At 32.1% G+C, this 24,093-nt stretch overlaps 1 protein-coding gene across 1 annotated transcript; it reads left to right on the forward strand.

Moving 5' to 3' along the window:
* The first annotated feature begins 22,976 nt into the window (after positions 1-22,976).
* LOC145164961 (uncharacterized) lies at positions 22,977-23,552 on the forward strand. The gene has a single exon (XM_079083604.1). The coding sequence runs from the start codon at positions 22,977-22,979 to the stop codon at positions 23,550-23,552; it is 576 nt and encodes a 191-aa protein (XP_078939730.1).
* Positions 23,553-24,093: the final 541 nt, after the last annotated feature.

A 24,093-nucleotide genomic window follows, 5' to 3' on the forward strand; every position in this document is an offset into this window, starting at 1 on the left:
ACCTGTCTACTGATTCCTTGAGAATACAAGTAATTTGAAAGGAGAGTACCAACATAAAGTTGAGTGAGTGCATAAGTATTTATGTTTGAAAGTATGTTTCTGTTTCTTGAATATGTAAACTATTCCAGAAAAACCTATATCTTCTGTTGTACATGAAAAGTAATTTTAATCTCATAAAACCGTTCTGTTTGTAAACCAATGTTCTGTATTTGTATTCCTTCATGTAAAACTTGTAACTGTGAGTGTGCCTGATTCCACAAGTTGTTATTGTAAACTGTAATGTAATACTATAAATTGTATCTTGTAAAACTAGTACTTTGAAAATGTACTTCTGTTTAGTTAATTATACACTAACGTATTGTTAATATCTTTTTAATGAGTTATCATAACCATACTGAATAGATGGCCTGACCCAAGGCTATGAGTGCGTTAAAACTGTTGATAACAACTGTCACTCGTAGGCGTGTATGCCTGACTGTAGCTAGCAGTCTGAGTGCGAGGTTGTCAATCCCAATATAGATCTATACACACATTGTTTCGATCCCCGGTTGGAGATTCTGGTTATAATGTCAGGACTTTAACTATATTGTTTAAATGAATTAAACAACCTGAATCAAATGACTCATAAAAAGCATATTGATGTTACATGTGTAATAGTTATAAAAACCCAATCATTCTGAAATGAATGATTGACAGTATGTTCTTGAATTAGTATTCTTAACATGTATATGAAAGATGTATACTCTTGATTTGTTTTGAATCAAACCTTTGTTCTTGTAAAACCATTTAAAAGAAGTTTAATATTTTGAAATACTTTTTGTGACTTGATGTCATTTTAATACAATCTTTGAAACCATTTGATTTGATGATAATTGAAATCCATTTTAATAAGATATTTTGAAACCATTTGTTTATAACACAAAATCTCTGTGTTAGACATGTATTCCCCCCCCCCCCCCTAAAACAGTAAAAACTATGAAAATACGGGGGTATGAACTCACCTGTAGTGGGTGATTCGAATGAAAGATCGATATAGGATGTTAAGAATGTCAAGTGAAGTCTTGAACACAATTGGAAGGCAAACAACATTAGGTACTAGGAAACACTTGTAATGAAGTATTACAATCATATGTGATTGATGAAAGGGTGTTCACGGCCACACTATAAGTGTTTACGGCCATAGAGGTGTTTACAGCCACACACATGAAGTGTTTACAGACTAGACTTGTTCTTATGAAGGGTTTACGGCCACATTATGATCTTCTCAAGGGTTTACGGCGACCTCAAGATCATATGAAGGGTTCATGGCCATGGATGAAGGGTTCACAGCCGTGAACTCTTCAAGATCATGCATTTGGGTGTTTGTTTCTTGGTTGGAATCAAGTGTTTCTATTGTATAACAAGATGTTAGAAGAGTTACTCACGTTTTGGAAGTCTTTTAGGGAGTTTACGGCCCAAAAACAAGTGTGTGTTCTTGGTGTTCTTGGTGTAAAGGATGATGATTTGAATATCTAAACCAAAAGTGTTGAATTCATGGATGAAATCATAGAACTTCTTATGAATATGAAGGATATCAATTGAATATGGAAGAATCACTTACGATTTTGAAGAGAATGAAGAGTGTTCTTGATGATACTTGAGAGAGTTTTGACAGTTCTAGACTTGAAGATGTGAGAAATGAAGGAATAATGAAGGAATATCATACTTATGATGAGGAGTTCACGGCCATCATGGGTTCACGACCGTAAACCCTAGTTTGCGGCCGTGAACTCTTAGTGAAGGTGATTCCGGCTCAATTGCAACCCAATTATTTCAAGTTAATACTTCCTAACACACAATCCTTGAGTTTACTAGGCTTAGAACTCTCAAACAGACCCTTAACAAAGCTAAAAGCTAACAAAAACAAGTCTGAATTTTGATTGAATTGATTGACTTTACAACATGGAAAATAACGGGATGTTACAATAATATGAGCCTATTTTCAACCATCTAAAGAGGATGATTAAAAGCTACATCCTGGAGATTGCAAAGATGGATATTGAGATCGCCTCAAATCTGAGTAAAGACCCATAATGAAGCCATTTGAAGAACCTGAGGACTTCCAACAACCGTCAGGGGGACTAATCGATAAGGAAAATTAGAGCATCGTGTATAAGAAGAAGGAGGGTGCAGTTCTGAAAAATTGCATGTTCTTTTTAAGGGACAAACACTTGTATTCCACGAGTTCTATGAATCAAATTCTGGAAAGAGCTAAAGCGAACCAAACCAACTCAGCTTCTGATATAAAATGTTTGTCGGATATGATTTAGTGGTATATGGCCGTCAGTGCATCCCTTCTAAAAACAAGGCATAAGGTTTTTGAAGCGCAAAGACAACAATGAAGGACTCCTTTCGATTTGACACAAAGGGGAGATTGTTAGGTCTAATATTATGTTGTGTCAAATGTAAGTTATTAGATTCTGAAATGGGCCTGTCCATGTTCGGAACCGACGTATGTCTTAGTCTATATATATAGCGTGCATGTAACTTTTAGGGTTACGGATTTTAAAGCAAGTACAGAATAGTTCCACCTCAAGAACTATTCTATTGCTATGATTAATAATCATTCGACACCTTTATGATCATTGTCATTCCTTGTCTTTAATTCATCTCATAAATATAGAATCTATCGATCTTTATTGTTTCTCACAAGTTTCATCTAGTCATGGGCATAATGACTTGAATCACTAACTAGAGTTTGCGAAATCTTGGTTCATGTTGGTTTGACCTGAGACCTCAAGGATTCCAAGTGAAGTATGTGAAAGTGCTAGAGAAATTAGATTTTAGGAATAAGAAAGGCTGGTAGTGCATCACATTATACTGCAATGATAGTAGGTGTGACAACCGTCAAAATTCGAGTCGGTTCTAGATTTGACTAAACTTAGTTGCACGTATAGGCACGAAACATACTAGACTTAGTAACTAGAAGCTAAGTTATAACCTAGTAAAAACTTGGAAACAGATAGAAACAATGGATAGTGTACTTAGATTTCACATTGATATGTGAATTCTACAACTATTTAACTGTAGTGAATATCCATATTTAGGTCACTCTTTGACTCGAACACCTTTTCATGAATCATATACACACATCATGCACTTGACCTAGTGGTAGAAATTAGGTCCTAGTCTCGTTGGAACTTAAGTCAGAGTTGAAAACTAGGACTAGTATACTTGATTCCTCAATTTCGCTTGAACTCGAAATCACTACATAGAATGCGAATAAACCGATAAAATAAGTTACAAACATTATTTATAACTATGGAAAGTGTTATAATACCATAAGATAAATTTAAGTCTCAAAGATTCTATTGATTTTGATATCCAAAGATTTAAAAATCTCAAAAACCCTAAGTGCCCTAAAAACCTAAATTTATGAAATTTAACCTTAAAAGTTCTATAAAAATAGTTATGAGCCTCATAATATGATCTTATAATAATTAAAATTATAAAAATTCATTCAAGGAAATAAAATTAATTCATTAACATTTACCCTTAATTTATAAACCAAAAATCAACACTTTTATGCATAAAAACTTGGTTAAGTTGCATCTTTTATAAATATTTGATATTTTTATAAAATATTTAAAATTTATAAAGACAAATGAAAGAGAGAGGGATATTATACCCTCAAAAGTCGGATTTCTCTCTCTCTCTCTCTCTCTCTCTCTCTCTCTCTCTCTCCTCTTCCCAACACACTCAATCACTTTCCCAACACACCCACTCCATCTCTTTCTCTCTCACACTCCCTCGCTTCATTTTCTCTCTATTCTCTCTTCCTCTCTCCATCAACCACGAAATTCTCCAGAAAATGGGTCATAGAACACACCTTGAACTCTTAATCTTAATCATCTTGAGGTGTTCTTAAAGGTAATCACAAAAATCTTTCATTTTCCTTCATTTTTCTTTCTTGTTTTAAAGGTTTTCTTGTACTTCTCATTCATCTACACCATTCTTTATGAACATTCATGAACATATCCATGAATGTCGAGTTTGATGATGATGGTGGTAGGGTTTCACCCAAAAACCATATGCATGTTGTTTAATTGTGAAATCCAAGGACCAAAGCCTATGTCAAACCCTAAAATACGGATTTTTTACAAGTTTTAAAGGTTCATATACCTTATGCATTCAAGTATTTCCTTTGAAAACATCACTATGACCAACATATGTCCATGCATGGTCTTCAAACCGTGATGCATGTGATGAACACCAGGTTAAAGAGTTTGATGATCAAAGTACATTGTTAATAGTGCATGTAAATGATTTTATTTATAAAAAAATCTAAAAATCCTTTTCAGTTAGAAATAAAATTTCCCCAGATTCCCAGTAAGATGATATGAATATCTGGAAAATCCCAAGAGTTTTTATCATTCCCTTGATTTTTAAAACTGTTACAAGAAAACAAGGGCTTAAATCCTATAAAATACTTTCTGAGGTCAATAAATCCTAGATAAATTCGTGCATGACCCCTAAAGTAAATGATGGCACCTCATTAAGTTTCATCGATTTTTGTTACTGTTTAGTATGACTTTTGATTTTCTTTTTGTTTAGTCCCAATAAATCACAAAACCACTTTAGAGAGTTTGAAAATGGTATCTAACAAATTTCGCAGCTCTTACCAGAGTTGGTAGACTCAGAAAAATATTTTCAGAATTTTTCATAATGCATTCCTATTTTTCCCCGATTTTTGTATTTATAATGAACTAAAAACAAAAGAAATAGTTCTGCTCATCCAAAATTCATGAAACTTTACCAGAACACCTTATAATACATTAGGATGCTACATAAAAAGTTTCGAAATCCATTTTTATATAATAAATGCACTTAAACCCATTTCTTATTATAATAAATGCACAAAAATCATAAAATTGGGTTAAACAGTTTAGAAATCCATTTTTATATTTTTCCCAACTTAATAATATTTAATAACAGTAATAGAAAAAGTTTGGGTAATTTTGAAAACTGTTTGCTATTTATTTCATTTTTTTTATTATAATGAATGCAAAAAAATCATAAAATTAGGTTAAACAGTTTAGAAATCCATTTTTATATTTTTCCCAACTCAAGTATGTCTAATGGCAGTATTATAAAAAGTTTGGGAATTTTTATGCTTTTAATGCTATTTTTCATGAATTTATATTGTTATGAAGAATTAAAATCTTGGAAAAATAGTTAATCACATCAAAAATTCAAGGGAAAATTTCTGGAAAACCTCTACTGTAATTAGAATGAAAATCCAAAGTTTGACAATTTTTGAAAACTTTTGATAATATTTTAGACTTTTAGGAGTTTAAAACACCTTTAAATGTGTTGAAATACCCTCAATTAATATTACAAAAATCTGGAAATTAATATCCAAAATTGTCTTAATCACATGAGCTATAAAATTTCACCATTTCAGAAAAATGTTTGTAACTTAGCAATATTAAATTTTGACACAATATTGGCATAATTCTATTGTAGTAGTAAGTATACTAGTATTAGACTTCAGTTAGAGACTCATTAGTGTGTAACGTCGTTGTAGGAAAACGATAGTGGTACGAGTGGAGCGTAGATCAAGGCATCATTTGCATCATCTCAATGCATTGTGAGTATTCACACACTCCCCTATTTTCGGTTTTTATGTTTTGGGGTGGACAAGCATGTCCGAAAAACTATTAATTGTTCGTTGTATTTAAATTGATTTGTATCAAACTTGATTGCTATTTTATTGCTACATCTCACTATGTATCTCTATGCAACACGGAACAAGAGAACTTATCGTCTTAAGTCGCTTCCCTTACACTTTTCTCCAACCATTAACTCTTTGAGCCAATGGTCATTATGGATAGCGCTTTTAAGAATTGACAACTCGTCACTCGCCCGATTGCTTGAGTGCATGATACCATATAATCTATGGAACGATAAGCATAGATCTTGATAGGGCATCAGTCATAGGCTTGGTTGGGAAGTCATTGTTTGCTCATACACATACAAACTTGTTACTTATTATAGCAACACACTTGTTTATTAATTATAACAATGAACTTTGTTTCTCATTACAACAACGAACTTTTATTACTGAAAACTTATATACATGTTTTAGCAATGAAATTGTTTGCTCCTTGTAGCAACGAAATTGATTGCTAATTTTAGCAATGAAACTTGTTTACTCGTTTGAGTAACGAAATTTATCTTCCATGAGAATATGAATGTTGCATCTTATTTGGGCAACATACTTTATCTCTCATGATGACAAAGAACTTTGTTTTTTTCTTACAAACTTATTTACTCATTTTAACAATATACTTTTATTATTGGAAACTTTTATCAAAACTTTGATTTCAATTTATGGAACCAATATTATTATGTTTATCTTTGAGTACTCACCAACTATTTTTATAGTTGACGCTCGTTTTACATGCTTTTTCAGGAATCATCGAATAAATGGCACTTAGGGATACTTCACTTTTAGGAGCATTCGCATGTGTTGTATTTCAATTTACATTGTAATTTCTTTTAAAAGTTGTTCAAACCCATTGTAAATTTGTAATGATTTTAATACTATGGTTGGTGTTGTCTTTTAACTTTTGCTATGAAACCCTTTGTACTGCCACGCCCTGTGCTTCCGCTTTAGCGGGGTGTGACAGAAAATGGTATCAGAGCCGAAGGTTATAGAGAATACCGGTTTTCCTTTGGAGAACCACAACTATTGCCAAAAAATTTCTAAACGTTTTTAAAATACTGAACATACTACTGGTATAACTAATTCGAGTACGCATTATTGGACTTTAATTAAGTATAGCCTGGCCAACTATGCTTAATTAAGGAAAGTTAATGTGAGGCTGGAAACGGTTATACTAGAATTATGTTCCAAACAATTTTCAACTTAAACCTTTGAAAAACAAAATTTTTCGGTGTGCGTACGGGCATTGCATATTATAGGCATTCATCTAGATACACTTAGAAACTAAGTGTACTTTTATAACAATGCCTTTATTTAGAAATACTCTTATCCCTTATCAAGTGCTAGGTTAACTACTTAGGTTGTATCACTAACCACTCTAGGAGCAATGCATTTAGTACTGATAATGAGTATTCCTTGGTAGCTATTGACTTTAGATGTAAGGTTAGTAGCTAGATATACACTAGTAATAATCATAAGTCGAAACCTATACAAATTATTCCTCAATACCTCTTCATCGTCTTCGTACTAGAGTTACAACTAGGAAAAAAAGTGTTTCGATATCGACACAAATGATAATTGGAGCATCGCGTAAGGAGTTAGATGAGTCGCCACTAAGTAATCACTTGGATACCATTGGTGGACATTCCGGATTCGACTCACAAGGAGACAGAAAGGTTTAACCTATTGCTACTAATATGTGAGACCTTATTACTACGCTACGACTTAGCTTAAGGTTGTTTCCACCTTCAGGTTAAAACTTAACATAGGATATCCCTTTGACCTCTATAAAAGGCCACGAAACTGCATTGACACCATAAAACGTTTTACAAAAAAAAAATTCTTGTCTTTTATTTTGGGGAAAGGACACCGGTACTCGCCTTAGACTCGCCTTGTACTCGCCTTAGTATTTAGGTACGATCAGCTACACTAACATACTTATTCCTTACTTCTTAATCTTCCATCGAAAAATTATTTCGCTTCATCGATTTTATTTATCATCGATAAAATATTTTATAACCAATTCATTCAACTTAATAGACATTTCTTAACAATGTAAGCCATATTCTCGCTAAAAAACTTTTGACAACTTGCTTTAACTTAACACTTTTCTTCAAAACTCAATTTAACCAATATTGGTTTTAACCTTGCTATTTCAATTTCATTTGAAATCCATTTGAATGGATAGATGTGCTTTTAAGGGCATATAAACCATTTTAAACCTTGCTTACCATTTTGACACGTTTTTGAAAAACTTAGAAACATTTTATTTTATAAAAGTGTTTAACCTCTATGCTATAAAACTTAAACATATAACATTAAAGTTCATAGTATGTGTAAAAGCTTCATCGGATCTTCAAACCACTTTTGTTTTAAGTCTTTTGACTACTTTCTCATTTAGGCATTGTACTTAACTTAAATGTGTTTTCTAGTAACCTAACATGGTATTTTTACAACTTTCTAATCCAAATGTGTTTACAAGACATCACTGATGCCTACATTTCAAAACACACCTTATTTGTTTATTTTATTTCAAGTTAGTTTTATAATCTGTGTTTATAAAACTTACAACATTGCAAAACTTAGTGTTCACTTTTAAACTTCCAGCGACGTACTTTTGACAATGCACAATTATTCATATAAATATGTTAAGTCTTTACCTTATCCGTTTTAACCATTGTTGGACCCCAGTCAAAAAGGTCAAAATTGTCAGATTTTCAATTACAAGTTTTAGTGTTTCTTCTTTTTCACAAATGGAGTTTAACTTAATAGATAACTCGTGAATTTTTAGCAAACCTTAGAAAACACTTTAAAACTTCTATTTCTATGTAACCATCAACATACATCAAATATTGAAGTTTGAAATATATCTCAACCTGGTTTTAATCTACCTATAAGTATTGTTCTTATAATTTTAACAATAACAATCATTGCCGCCGCTACCTTCCTTTTTCTTTCCCCCGAACTTTATTTCTCGCTCTCCTTCTGAGTTTAGATCCCGCACGCCATAACATTAACATAATACATTGTCTAACTTTGTTTATGTCTATTTTGCTTCTCCTGGTATCATGTTCGTACACATAAAGACTAGAAGTCTACCCTTTCGTTTTGAGCGATTAATACGTGTATAGTTGTGAGGCATAATTTTGATTTAGTCAACTTTGATATATTCAATTACGCCTTTTACCATATACATCTTGTTTTTATTTTGAAATCTACAATAAACAAGTAATCCTTATTTACATTTGCTTTTTCGTTCTAAATTTGGAAACTTGATCTAAAATGTAATTTTCATTGTATTTTTGTTACAATTAATACACAAGATGAATACCATTGTTCTTATCATTTTTCTAAATCCATAAAATATATGTGAAAGAATACATTTTCTTATGCTTCTTCTTTTATTTAAATACATCAAAAGTCTTGAATTTTACTATTATATATTCTCTAAATGATTGTTTTTGTAGAAACACTAAATTAAGAATCCACTATTTTCAATGATCGATATTTTTACACCTTTCTTAAAATAGCATTCTACTTCGTAATTTTCAGTGAGTTCCTAAACTCTCAACTTTGTTTTCATAAATATTCTGACTCGTAAGCTTGAAGTTGTCTTGACTTAGACAATTAGACAATTTTTCAAAAGAGTAATCAAAATATTTTTGTATAAATTCCCTTATTGATGACTTAAACCTGTAACCTTAATTAATCTTTATATTATTTTACTACTTCGTTTGATCGCCACACATATATCTTCATTATCCTGGAATTATTACACATTTTGATAATAATGAGATTAATTATCATTTCTAAACACACATTTTCATAACAGTGAGATTTCTATCACTTCTAAACACTTAAAATGCTATCTACACAATGTGATTTAAAATATCATAAACTTTCACCGCCTTCATTAGAAACAATGACTCTGTAATTATATATACTCTTAGAATATAGTTCTATTATTGTAAGAGTAACCGTAGTAGTAATTATAGCCTCGGAGATCCTCAATCACTTCGTAATTTATTTTATAGACGACACTTAAATAGCCTTTACATTCAAGAGGTACCAAAACTTCGTTGCTAACCCTTAGTGCGTATCTTTAGGAACTTACTCTCGCTCACTTCTTTTTCATTCGTGCTACCCCTTCTTATTTCAGAATATATCTTTTCCAGATATAGTAGCCAACCCGGAAGTGAACAAATTGTTCCTAATCTCTTCTTATTAGGTGGCGAATTTACACTTAGTGCTAATTTAGAATGCGACTTGAGGATCAATGCGGATTTAATGCTCAATGCAGTTGGTACTTCAGCAACACTTATAACGTTCTTTTAAGTTAGATAATATCTAACTATATAATCTTTTTCAACTAGGTCTCCATGGTTGGATCATGATTTCCATGATCCTAATTTCCCACAATCTAGACTGTAGAACTCAAATTATGGAAACACTAAATTGATTATAGCTAAAGAGTTGGGCTCTTCCCTTGAGGAATTAACCCAAAATAATCAAAGAACTCTCAAAGTCACCACCTCTCCAATTATACAATTGTATTCGGCTGAGTTCTAATAGAATGTGTCACGAATTGAATTTCGGGACAAAATTCTTTCAACCGGGTGAGACTGTGGCAACCGTCAAAATTCGAGTCGGTTCTAGATTTGACTAAACTTAGTTGCACGTATAGGAATGACACATACTAGACTTAATAACTAGAAGCTAAGTTATAACCTAGTAGAAACTTGGAAACAGATAGAAACAATGGATAGTGTACTTAGATTTCACATTGATATGTGAATTCTAGAACTATTTAACTGTAGTGAATATCCATATTTAGGTCACTCTTTGACTCGAACACCTTTTCATGAATCATATACACACATCATGCACTTGACCTAGTGGTAGAAATTAGGTCCTAGTCTCGTTGCAACTTAAGTCAGAGTTGAAAACTAGGACTAGTATACTTGATTCCTCAATTTCGTTTGAACTCAAAATTACTACATAGAATGCCAATATACTGATAAAATAAGTTACAAACATTATTTATAACTATGGAAAGTGTTATAATACCATAAGATAAATTTAAGTCTCAAAGATTCTATTGATTTTGATATCCAAAGATTTAAAAATCTCAAAAACCCTAAGTGCCCTAAAAACCTAAATTTATGAAATTTAACCTTAAAAATTCTATAAAAATAGTTATGAGCCTCATAATATGATCTTATAATAATTAAAATTATAAAAATTCATTCAAGGAAATAAAATTAACTCATTAACATTTACCCTTAATTTATAAACCAAAAATCAACACTTTTATGCATAAAAACTTGGTTAAGTTGCATCTTTTATAAATATTTGATATTTTTATAAAATATTTAAAATTTATAAAGACAAATGAAAGAGAGATGGATATTATACCCTCAAAAGTCGGATTTCTCTCTCTCTCTCTCTCCTCTTCCCAACACACTCAATCACTTTCCCAACACACCCACTCCATCTCTTTCTCTCTCACACTCCCTCACTTCATTTTCTCTCTATTCTCTGCTCCTCTCTCCATCAACCGCGAAATTCTCCAGAAAATGGGTCATAGAACACACCTTGAACTCTAAATCTTAATCATCTTGAGGTGTTCTTAAAGGTAATCACAAAAATCTTTCATTTTCCTTCATTTTTCTTTCTTGTTTTAAAGGTTTTCTTGTACTTCTCATTCATCTACACCATTCTTTATGAACATTCATGAACATATCCATGAATGTCGAGTTTGATGATGATGGTGGTAGGGTTTCACCCAAAAACCATATGCATGTTGTTTAATGGTGAAATCCAAGGACCAAAGCCTATGTCAAACCCTAAAATACGGATTTTTTACAAGTTTTAAAGGTTCATATACCTTATGCATTCAAGTATTTCCTTTGAAAACATCACTATGACCAACATATGTCCATGCATGGTCTTCAAACCGTGATGCATGTGATGAACACCAAGTTAAAGAGCTTGATGATCAAAGTACATTGTTAATAGTGCATGTAAATGATTTTATTTATAAAAAATCTAAAAATCGTTTTTAGTTAGAAATAAAATTTCCCCAGATTCCCAGTAAGATGATATGAATATCTGGAAAATCCCAAGAGTTTTTATCATTCCCTTGATTTTTAAAATTGTTACAAGAAAACAAGGGCTTAAATCTTATAAAATACTTTATGAGGACAATAAATCCTAGATAAATTCGTGCATGACCCCTAAAGTAAATGATGACATCTCATTAAGTTTCATCGATTTTTGTTACTGTTTAGTATGACTTTTGATTTTCTTTTTGTTTAGTCCCAATAAATCACAAAACCACTTTAGAGAGTTTGAAAATGGTATCTAACAATTTTTGCAGCTCTTACCAGAGTTGGTAGACTCAGCAAAGAATTTTCAGAATTTTTCATAATGCATTCCTATTTTTTCCCGATTTTTGTATTTATAATGGACTAAAAACAAAAGAAATAGTTATGCTCATCCAAAATTCATGAAACTTTACCAGAGCACCTTATAATACATTAGGATGCTACATAAAAAGTTTTATGATTTTTCTATACTGTATGCTATTTTTTTTCTATTTTCCCAAGATTAAATACACTTAAACCCATTTCTTATTATAATAAATGCACAAAAATCATAAAATTGGGTTAAACAGTTTAGAAATTCATTTTTACATTTTTCCCAGCTTAATAATATTTAATAACAGTAATAGAAAAAGTTTGAGTAATTTTGAAAACTGTTTGCTATTTATTTCATTTTTTTTATTATAATGAATGCACAAAAATCATAAAATTGGGTTAAACAGTTTAGAAATCTATTTTTATATTTTTCCTAGCTCAAGTATGTCTAATGACAGTATTATAAAAAGTTTGGGAATTTTTATGCTTTTAATGCTATTTTTCATGAATTTATATTGTTATGAAGACTTAAAATTTTGGAAAAATAGTTAATCACATCAAAAATTCAAGGGAAAATTTCTGGAAAACCTCTACTGTATTTAGAATGAAAATCGAAAGTTTGACAATTTTTTGGAAACTTTTGATAATATTTTAGACTTTTAGGAGTTTAAAACACCTTTAAATATGTTGAAATACCCTCAATTAATATTACAAAAATCTGGAAATTATATCCAAAATTGTCTTAGTCACATGAGCTATAAAATTTCACCATTTCAGAAAAATGTTTGTAACTTAACAATATTAAATTTTGACACAATATTGGCATAATTCTATTGTAGTAGTAAGTATACTAGTATTAGACTTCAATTAGAGACTCATTAGTGTGTAACGTCGTTGTAGGAAAACGATAGTGGTACGAGTGGAGCGTAGATCAAGGCATCATTTGCATCATCTCAATGCATTGTGAGTATTCACGCACTCCCCTATTTTCGGTTTTTTTATGTTTTGGGGTGGACAAGCATGTCCGAAAAACTATTAATTGTTCGTTGTATTTAAATTGATTTATATTAAACTTGATTGCTATTTTATTGCTATATCTCTCTATGTATGTCTATGCAACACGGAACATGAGAACTTATCATCTTAAGTCCCTTCCCTTACACTTTTCTCCAACCATTAACTCTTTGAGCCAATGGTCATTATGGATAGCGCTTTTAAGAGTTGACAACTCCTCACTCGCCCGATTGCTTGAGTGCATGATACCATATAATCTATGGAACGATAAGCATATATCTTGATAGGGCATCAATCATAGGCTTGGTTGGGAAGTCATTGTTTGCTCATACACATACAAACTTGTTACTTATTATAGCAACACACTTGTTTATTAATTATAGCAATGAACTTTGTTTCTCATTACAACAACGAACTTTTATTACTGAAAACTTATATACATGTTTTAGCAATGAAATTGTTTACTCCTTGTAGCAACGAAATTGATTGCTCATTTTAGCAATGAAACTTGTTTACTCGTTTGAGTGACGAACTTTATCTTCCATGAGAATATGAATGTTGTATCTTATTTGGGCAACATACTTTATCTCTCATGATGAAAAAGAACTTTGTTTTTTTTTTACAAACTTATTTACTCATTTTAACAATATACTTTTATTATTGGAAACTTTTATCAAAACTTTGATTTCAATTCATGGAACCAATATTATTATGTTTATCTGTGAGTACTCACCAACTATTTTTATAGTTGACGCTCGTTTGACATGCTTTTTCAGGAATTATCGAATAAGTGGCACTTAGGGACACTTCACTTTTAGGAGCATTCGCATGTGTTGTATTTCAATTTACATTGTAATTTCTTTTAAAAATTGTTCAAACCCATTGTAAATTTGTAATGATTTTAATACTATGGTTGGTGTTGTCTTTTAACTTTTGCTATGAAACCCTTTGTACTGCCACGCCCTGTGTTTCCGCTTTAGCGGGGTGTGACAGTAGGCGATCATCGCAAAGAGTTTTATAACACCATATGTTCTAAATTGTGTTTATCCGAAACCTAGGGTGCTATGCGAAATGTGATAAAGATATGGACGAAAGAAATAAATGGAGTGATGGTGGTACATTAAAACATAGTTCGTTTTAATCGTTAATTCAAAAGTTACAATCTAGAATTCTTCATTTTTTGTATTGTTTTGTGGGTGTCGCTCTTCATCATGGTGATAACGATGTAAGAACTTAAACACAAATTTGTTACACACCTATATCCTAGTTGTTTTTTAATGGATAAGTCTCAGGATATGCGTCATAGTGTGTGCATAGTGTAAGAAATATGAGATAAGAAGATGGAAAAACGAGTTTTTCACACTCTCATGGTGATAATGAGAATGATCATAAAAATAATTTTTAAGAAATCATAACTCCGTGTTGGTATATACTCGAAAGATCAAGGGTTAATAAAAAGTTATTGTTGTATAAAACGTCAATATCTTAAGGCTTAGAAAAAGGAACCATATGTTTAGGTTTGTATTTACCAAAGACATCATCGGTTTCCAAGATTGGTTAGGTGAAACATAGTACTTCTACTATGAAAAATGACCAAGCAAGAATCTTTATACTCCGAAATGAGTAAAGAAAGGTAGCTCGATTATTTTTGATAATATAGCCTATTGGGAAGAAAATCTTAGCACAAGATATTTCATTAAGGCTTCACAATCAAAGAATCAATTGATGCTTTGGACAACATGATGCAACATGCTTCTAGGGACACCTAACTAATAAAATTTGAAAAAAGAAGAATACCTGATCCCGAAGAAATTAGTGTTCATAAAAATATATTAATTCTTAAAAAATCATGCAAAAAATGACTCCGAGAAAAATTTGATTCCGAGCCACTCCGATGGTTCGCAACATGTAGTAACAAAAACAACTTGTGTTTTGCATCAAAACACCCTTGTCTGCATCGGAACGATTTCATTCGCATCTGATCCATTATCAGATTTGAATAATGACATGTTCTGACTCACCCCGATGGATCGTAACCCATCACAAGTGAACAATAATCATCAACCATTTGGGATTTACTCTAATGAATCGTAACCATTCCAACATGAATAGTAACTTTAAACCAATTGCGACTCGCTCCGATGGATGACAACGTATCGGAAGTGAACAATACTTTTTCGCAACATGAATAAAAATCTTCAAGAATACTAACACATAAACACAATGTTTTTGAGTTTTTGAAATTTAATGAAAAAAATAAAGAAAATCTGTTTGGATTTTTGAAAATTTTGATATTTAAAGACAAAAATAAAGAAAATCGACTCATTCACACAAGATTGATTTTCTTCCGATTTCAATTTTTCGCATAAAGAGATATATTTCTCTATAGAATTTTGTTTGATTTGTTGTTTGTCCTCTTCTGTTATAGTATTGTTGATCATTAATTTCTTTTCTTTTGATTTAATGAATTCTTCAATCTTTCAAGTCCAATTCTGTATGATTCATGCAAAGATTCATTTGATGATATCATCAATTCACATTTATAACAATCAACATATATGTCATCTTCTTTGAATTCAAGAATAGGTAAAATCATCTTATGCAATTTCTTTACAATTTCACAATTTAGATATAGTTGGGAAATGTTATTGTACAAACATTTTCCAATTAAACAGAAAATATTCCTTTGTTTTGATATCAATCTATTGTCTCTTTTTAAAACGATTACATCATCCTGAAGTCTCGTTATTTCAATTTTAAGAGCCTCATTTTTCATTCTTCTTTCCTCGCTTTTAAATGAACACTTGATAAGACTATAACTAAGATCATAATTCTTAATGCGAGATCATTTAAGAGATTCACTAAAATTAGAGATTGGATCATGCAACTTAGTTAGTTCGGAATCATAACGAGAAACAGAAATATTAAGAGATTTAAGAATAGAATGTACCTTGTTCATTACCTTATCTCAAGATGAAACACGCTCCTTGAAACGTTTCTCTGAGAAACTCCAATCAGATTTTGCACCTTCATTTGTAGAGCATCCTTGACATTCCAAATTTCAGTTTTTCACCATAAAGCACTTTCCTTCATTCACACTTTTCTCTTTTCCCTATTTTTCCTCTTCTCTCATAAAAAATCTTTTTCCATGTGTAGGCACAAACTTCATCATCTTATGAATTAGTTGACCACACTTCAAACTGACTATCACTGTCATCCTCTTCAACTATCCATACTTTTCTAGTGCTTTTGGATTTTCGAAGCTCTTCTATCTTCTGCAAGTAGTAGTATTCATATTTTGACTTTTATTTCTTCTCATTCACTTTTCTCAGCATACACTCTTTTGAAAAGTGATTTTTTTTCCATGACAGTAGTTGCAATCGTAACCAGAATCGCTAAGCAATTTTTTCTCCTCTCTTGATTTCTCCAATTCAGAGTTCCATCTCCATTAAACTTGATTCCTTTGAATTTGGAGAAGTTTTTCTCAAAGAACATTTTGGGGTTGTTGATCATAATGCTAATGGTCCATCATTTGAGAAATTTTTAGCTTCTGGACAACCTCTTTCTCATGATATTTGAGAATACCAACCATTTTGGCAAGAGAATAGTCCTTAAACTGTTCATGAGCCTTAACAGTCAATGCAACAAGCTTCCATTCAGACCTTGGCCCATTAAGAAACGTAACCTTCTATTCAATTATTTTCCTTCTCAAATCTTGATTAAGCACTCTACTTAGAAAATGGTTAAAACGAGTAACATTTTGATCAATAGACTCATCTGACTTTTGTTCAAAAGACCCAAATTCAGATAAAAGAATAGTTTGAATTGAATGAGTTAAATCAGCATCACCACAGTAAAAATATTTTAGCCTTTCCCAAATTTCATTAGCTATACAAAGAGAAATTACCAAACGGAATGTATTAAGAGGAAGAGCAAACTTCATAATCCTCAATGCTTTCAAATTATTCATCAACAATTCCTTTTCATCAGCTTCAATACCTTGAGCAACGAGATTATCCAAATCCTTTTGAGTATACACGATCTCATTAGTCTTGGATGACTTCAACGATCGTTCTGTGTCAACATGCCAAATATTCGAACCATGAGTTTTGATCCCCAAAACATAATCCTCAAAATTAAGTGCTCGGACTTCATAATCTCCTTGAAAAGGAATTGGAATCCGGTTTGTGGAAGCAATAGAACCATGAAGATTGAAGGAAATAGAATGAGAGTCTTGTTTTGCCATTTTTACAAAAATTTAAGATAAGAACAAAAATAGAATCAGATCTGTAAATAAGAAACGAGTTCCAAGTCAAGAATTGAAAGATTTAAACTAAGGATTTTGGATAAAATTGCAAACAGAAGTTAGAAAATGCGGAATCGATCGAAAATACAAAGTAAAAATATGATGAACACGAAAAACTTTGAACAAAATAAGAGCTGGAAAATAGCTTACAAAATCTCCTGCTCTGATACCACTTGTTAGGAATTTAGGAACGATAGATTTTATTTTGATCTCGAAATCACGATTGAAACAATTGAAACATTAAAAAGACAAGAGGTAAATAAGATCAATTTTCCATTAGAGAGCGTTCTGAGAAAAATTCAATACAGTGAGAAAAGAACTATTCTCCCAAAAAGTCTTCTCTCTCTTCTAACAGACTTTCCTATTTATAGGCATTGGAAAGTCAGAAAGGCATAACTAAACTGCATATTGGAATGACAAACTTAGGAAAACATATGTTCCGATACCTAATAGACACTCTATCATAACTGCTAACCAAACAATACACAACTCCGATATCCAAACCTATTAGAATATGTAACGACCCCGAAATCGGAACATACCAAATCGGAATCAGAACATACACTAAATCAGAATCGGAACAGACACTGTACAAACAATACAATTCCGATCCATACAACCTTAATTCAAGATTTCGAAACCTAAACTTGACACAACATATCAATCTGAAACCTAACATATATAAAGAATGTCGGAAATGGATCTCGTATGCGAAAGTTATGATTTTTCAAAAACCCGAAAATTGTACTAGATAAGATGACGTGGCATGCCTAGAGTGCACCATGTAGCCACTGCACAGCTTGAGCGTGAAACGCATTTTTCCAAAGCGCAACACGCCCTCCCAGACCCTTGCTATAAATAGTAGGTTCGAGACCCTCCATTTCACACCCAGAATCTCAACTCTGTCCCTCACTCTCACGATTAGTAAATTTCTTCTCTCAAGGTCGAGTGATCCTAAGCTTCAGACCATTTATCGACAAGAACCCGTCTCGATTAAAGCACACTACAAGGGTGAGTTCACGACCCCCTTTTCAAACTGTTTCTCAAATTTAGGGGGGAAGGGTATGTGCTTAAGTAGTTAGTTATTGCTATGATATTATTAGTGTATTATTTAAAATTAAATTGTTACCCTGCTCGTTTAAATGAATAATATCATGCCACTACTCTGCTTATTTTTAATGGATAAGAATAAAGTATTATGCCGTTATTCTGCTCATTTTAAATGGATAATATGTAAATATTATGCCATTACTCTGCTAATTTTTAAAGGATAATAGTATAATAGTATGCCGTTACTCTGCTCATTTTTAATGGATAGTAATAAAGTATTATGTCGTTACTCTACTCATTTTAAATGGATAATAGGTAAATATTATGTCATTACTCTACTCATTTTAATAGATAATAATAAAGTATTATGCCGTTACTCTACTTAATTTCAATGGATAATAATAAAATATTATGTTGTTATAATACTCGTATAAAAATGGTAATAACTATATTAGGTTGTTAACCTTCAAAAATAAACATTATAATTATATTAATATAATTATAAAAAGACAACATTAATCTACAAACTTAGAAACTTGGAAACTATTAAGGCTTTTGTCTCAAAGCTAATGAGACTTAATCATCATATTTTGCTAAATATTTAGCTGACACCCTTGCCCCATAATCGTTAAATCTTAAGTGAGTGGGAGAGTTATATAATTTGAAAGAAAACATATATATATGGTAAAATATGCTTGGAATAAAGATACTCCACTAATTATATAAGTTGGAATAATTATCTATATGAAAAACACTATCGTTGGTTAAAAAATTTACAAGTAATATAAGTTAAAAATACTTATAAATCAAACGCTTGATACTTTCGATATAGAACACTAAAAAACCGTGAACCCACCAACATTATGTTAACGTTTTCAAAATCACATGTATTCCTAGGAAATCAAGAGATGGAAGTTGCACACCGGTAAGTCAAGATGTGAAGACAACATCACCTATAGTACAGTAATTTGTTTGTAGCTTGATGTTTGAGGCATAGATTGTTGTAAACTCTGAATATTATTTTAATCATTTTTCCTAAATAATACTATCCATATTTGCATTATACTTTTGTACTGTTCAATGTATGTTTGATTATCGTGATCAACAAGACGTCGCATAGTCCGACATTTCTGCAGCCGATCGTGAGTGTGACAGATTGGTATCAGAGCTATTAGCTATAGCCAATAGCATAGGGCTTACACTATTAGCTTAGGTATATTCCTTAACCTACAAATATAGAGTTATATATAAACTCAAACCCTCAATTAAGAACACAACACAAAGTTTTAGGTCATTCACCTTAGCTAAGTTGATTGTATATGGGTAGAACCATAACTAAACATACATTGTTCACCTATGTTTAATTATGGTTAGACTAATTCACAAGTAAACTTGGATTCGGTAGTTGATAGAATAAAACACTTGGGGATATAGGAAACTCAAAATAAGATTATAATCCAAGAACACAAACACATAAAGGATTAATAACACCATACAAAATAAGCCTTACAAACAAAACAATCAAAAAGCATACCAAACACACTACAATACAGATGATAAACAAATCATAAACCATTATCCTCGTCATCCTCGTCATGACCCACTGCAACCCCCTCTCATGACCCTATTGGCTCCTCTCCAGAACCTCGAGGCATCGAGCTAGGCAGCGAAGGTCGATCTTAGGCTTAGGTCCCTACTGTGCTGCCTCTGGAGCATGCCTAGCTCGTTGCTGTCTCTACGGTGCAGTCTCTGGCTTTATCTACCGAAGTGGCACGATCAGATAATTGACTCGAATCTTCCATGCACCATACAGACCCCGCTCAATCACCCGCATCTGCTCCAGAGCTTGATATGTGCATATTTAACCATATAATTCATACACTATCTTAATAGTTTTAGCTACAATTATGTTTAATTTAGGACATAAGGTACTTATTATGATTAAAATATGTTTTGTAGTAGAAAAAACATGCTCGGGATAAAAAAGAAGCAAACGAGGAGTTCGAAGCAAGAAAGAATGAGCTAAAGCATAAAGAAGAAGAAGAAGGCTTGAAGACTGAAGACCATGACGTGGTGATCATCCACCACGAGGTGGCGAATGGAAGATTCTCGACCAATAAACTGACTTGGAGAATATGAGATATTTATGAAGACCACGACGTGGTGACCAGATGTACAAAAACTATATATATCTGATCATTAGGTCGAATGAGGAGTCTTCCGGCCGATTTTCAGAGAAGGATTACGACAAAAACCCTCTGGAAACTCAGGAGAAGATCAGGAATCGAGTAAAGCTCAATAACTGAATAGATATAGTGTTGTATTAGGTTTCCAAGCCGATAACTAAATTATTATAATCTTGAATTATTATCAAAGTCCTTTTGGGTTGCCCTCAAACCTAGTAATTGACTGGAAGGCTTTTTGGAGAGAGATATTGATTTATTAATTTATTATATGGTTAATAAATTAATTAGAAATCAGAATAATAAAATTATTAACATATTTTGAGAATAATATATTAATTAGAAATAGTATTGTTTAATTAAATTAATTAGTTAGAAATTAATTGGAATTAATTTTGGGATTAATTGGATTAATTAAAAGTGGAATGACTAAAGGTGACAATGTTCAAGAGTTGAACATTGAAAATTTTTAGAAGCTCCCATAGAGGAGACGGTTTCTAGAGGGTTTCTAGAGCTTTTCTTGGGCTCTATGGAATCTTGGATGGCTTAGGCGGAAAGCAAAAGGAATTAGGTTATCTAAAAGGAACATGCCTTATCTTTAGCCTCCATATCACCTATATAAAACCCCTTAGGTTTGATTTTTCTAATTTACTTCATTCAAAAGAGAAAATCCGAAAATTTCCTTCCATCTCCTCTCTCCTCTTAAGCCTCCAACTTGCTACGATTTGGGTGAGAGCCATTTGAGGCACAAGACTTCTGGTGCTTGCTTTCTGAAGACCAACAAAGAAGGAATATTAGTTTATTTGCTATAGGAAATTAAAGGTATATATTTTTCTAATAACCCTTTCTTAATTTCAAAAATAGCAGCATACTTTTAGGGTTCTTGATATTTAATAGTTGTTTGCAAATCATAGTGAGAACATAGATCCTTTAGATTTCATGTGAACTTAGGGTTTAAGTTTTTCTGCCAAAAAAATATTTTTGTAACCTAAGAAACCCATAAGTGGTATTAGAGCCATTATTCTCATTGATCTTGCATAAAGTTGAATAGATTAAAATTACGGTTTATAGAAACTAAACCCTAAGGAGGCAATTTTTTTTATCCCTAGGGTTCTTGAAAGCCTAGCCTCCACCCTCACATTTTCAAGTTTAGCAAGGGTTTTAGAAACCCTAGCCTCTTTTGCCCATTTTCAAAAATTGAGGTTCCCCTTTTAGGGTTTACCTTGTTTCCTTATTTATTATTTTAAAAGCCTTAAATTTTGAACAATTAAAACTTGATAAAACCTAGCATTTTTTGGAAATTAGAAGGTTTTGGATTAGGATTAAGTTTGAATTGTTTTATTAATTGGTTAATTGTAAATAATTATTTAATCCATAATTATTTAATTAATTTAATTAATTGGTTAATTAAAAGATAAATATTAAATCAAAATTGGTTTATTTTTAAATTAAATTAATATTATTAATTTCAAAAAAATTTAAATCTAAACCTAGTATTTTAGAAAAGTTTTAAAATACAACTTATACTATAATTAAAAGTTTAATTTACAATATGTATAAGAAAAAGTCAGTCAAATCAATAGTAGACCTCATTCACGAAGCCATGCTATAAAGGGAGTTTAAGGAAGCGACTTATAAAATGACCGCCTTTGGGTATCCATTATTACCCACCACTCTTTTGTATGGTGAAGGTTCGTTAGCTGAACGGGTTTGATAACACTTAATTTCATTAATAAGTGTAATGATATAAAGTGACTAAGCTATTTTATAAAATTCTACTTTTATTTACTTTAGGAAAAATGTGAAAAATATGCTAATCCATAAAATTGTACATTATGATTTATATGTAGTTAATGGAGCCTGTGTGGTTAGCCAACACACTAATAGTGACTATAAATAGTAATAATAGGAATCTCAAAAATTATCATTGATAATGGAGTGCATGTGGTTAACAAGAACGTTAATGAGAGATGATAAATGACATCGAGAGTGCCAAGCATATTTGTATTGTTATTCACATCTTGTTTGTGATCCTCAATATCCCAGTCACAAATGGAAGAGCATAAGCTGAGATTAAACATGCCATTAATAGATTCAATTAATCTCAAAAGATGTAGGAGTTTCATAGTTCGAAATTTGTAAGTTTCTTTTACTTACCTTCATAAATCCACGACAAGATTATGACATCCCTTTTATTACTTGTCAATTGTTATTTTGGATCCTAGCCTTAAATATTAATTATGGGTTAAAATATTAAGGATTATTGTCATCTATCTAAAACCACTTTTTGTCTATAGATGTCTACTTCTAATGATGTTTCTGCTCCTCAAAACTCTTCCCACAGTTTTTTGCTTCTCTCGATCATGTCCAAGGTGACATTGGATAACACCAACTATAATGACTGGATGCGCAACATCAAGATGGCTCTTCAATATGAGGGAAACGAGTATGTCCTTGAGAAACAACCCATTAAGATCGATGAAGCTACTACTACTCCTAAAGAAATAGCCTCCTCCAAAAAACACTATGAGGACGCGACTAACGTTGCTTACATCATGGTTGCCACCATGATACATGAGTTGAAAAGGTTCTATGAGGACTACTGGCCATATGATATGAACTTGGATCTTGTGGAAAATTTTCACAAGAGAGCTCGTCAAGAAAAGTATGGGATCATCAAAGCTTTAGTGGCTTGCAAATTGAAGGAAAGAGAGTCTATCTGCGACCATGTGCAAAGAATACAAAGATACGTGGAGTGCCTTGAAAGGTTAAATATGAATTTCTATGAGGAGTTAGCCATTGACATGGTTCTTAACTCCTTTCCTCCTTGTTATGATCAATTTATTCCAGATTATTATTTAAACAACACATAAACGACATTAGCCCAACTCTAAAACCTGTTGAGGACAGCTGAGTCGGGAATGAAGAAGACTCCTAACTCTACAAATTATCATGTCCTTGCCATTGGGAAAACAAAAGAAAAAAAATAAAGAAGGTCCTAAGCAGAACTGGAAGTGCAAGACCCATGTTGGGTCGTCTAGCAATGGCCCAAGGAGGCCATTTGCTTCTATTGCAATGATAAGGGCCATTGGAAACGAAGCTTCCCCAAGTACTATTAGGACATAAAGGATTTCAAAGTGAAGCCATCGTCGGCATGTATTTACACTATTCAAACTAATAACTCACAACCTACTCGTTCTTGGGTTCTTGATACAGGATGTGGTTTTCACATTTGTTCTGATTTGTAGGGACTAAGAGAAAGTTCAGAGGTGGAGCATGGAAGGATGAATCTAATCATGGGAAACAAGCGATCTTCTCCTGTTACGAAGATTGGAACTTATAGTCTTATGCTTAGTAGTGATGTTAGATTAGATTTGGTTAATTGTTGTTATTTGTCGTAAATTACAAGAAACA

The sequence above is a fragment of the Lactuca virosa genome, chromosome 3 (genome assembly GCF_052849685.1).
Source record: "Lactuca virosa cultivar CGN04683 chromosome 3, Lactuca_virosa_CGN04683_v6, whole genome shotgun sequence".
Taxonomy (NCBI): domain Eukaryota; kingdom Viridiplantae; phylum Streptophyta; class Magnoliopsida; order Asterales; family Asteraceae; genus Lactuca; species Lactuca virosa.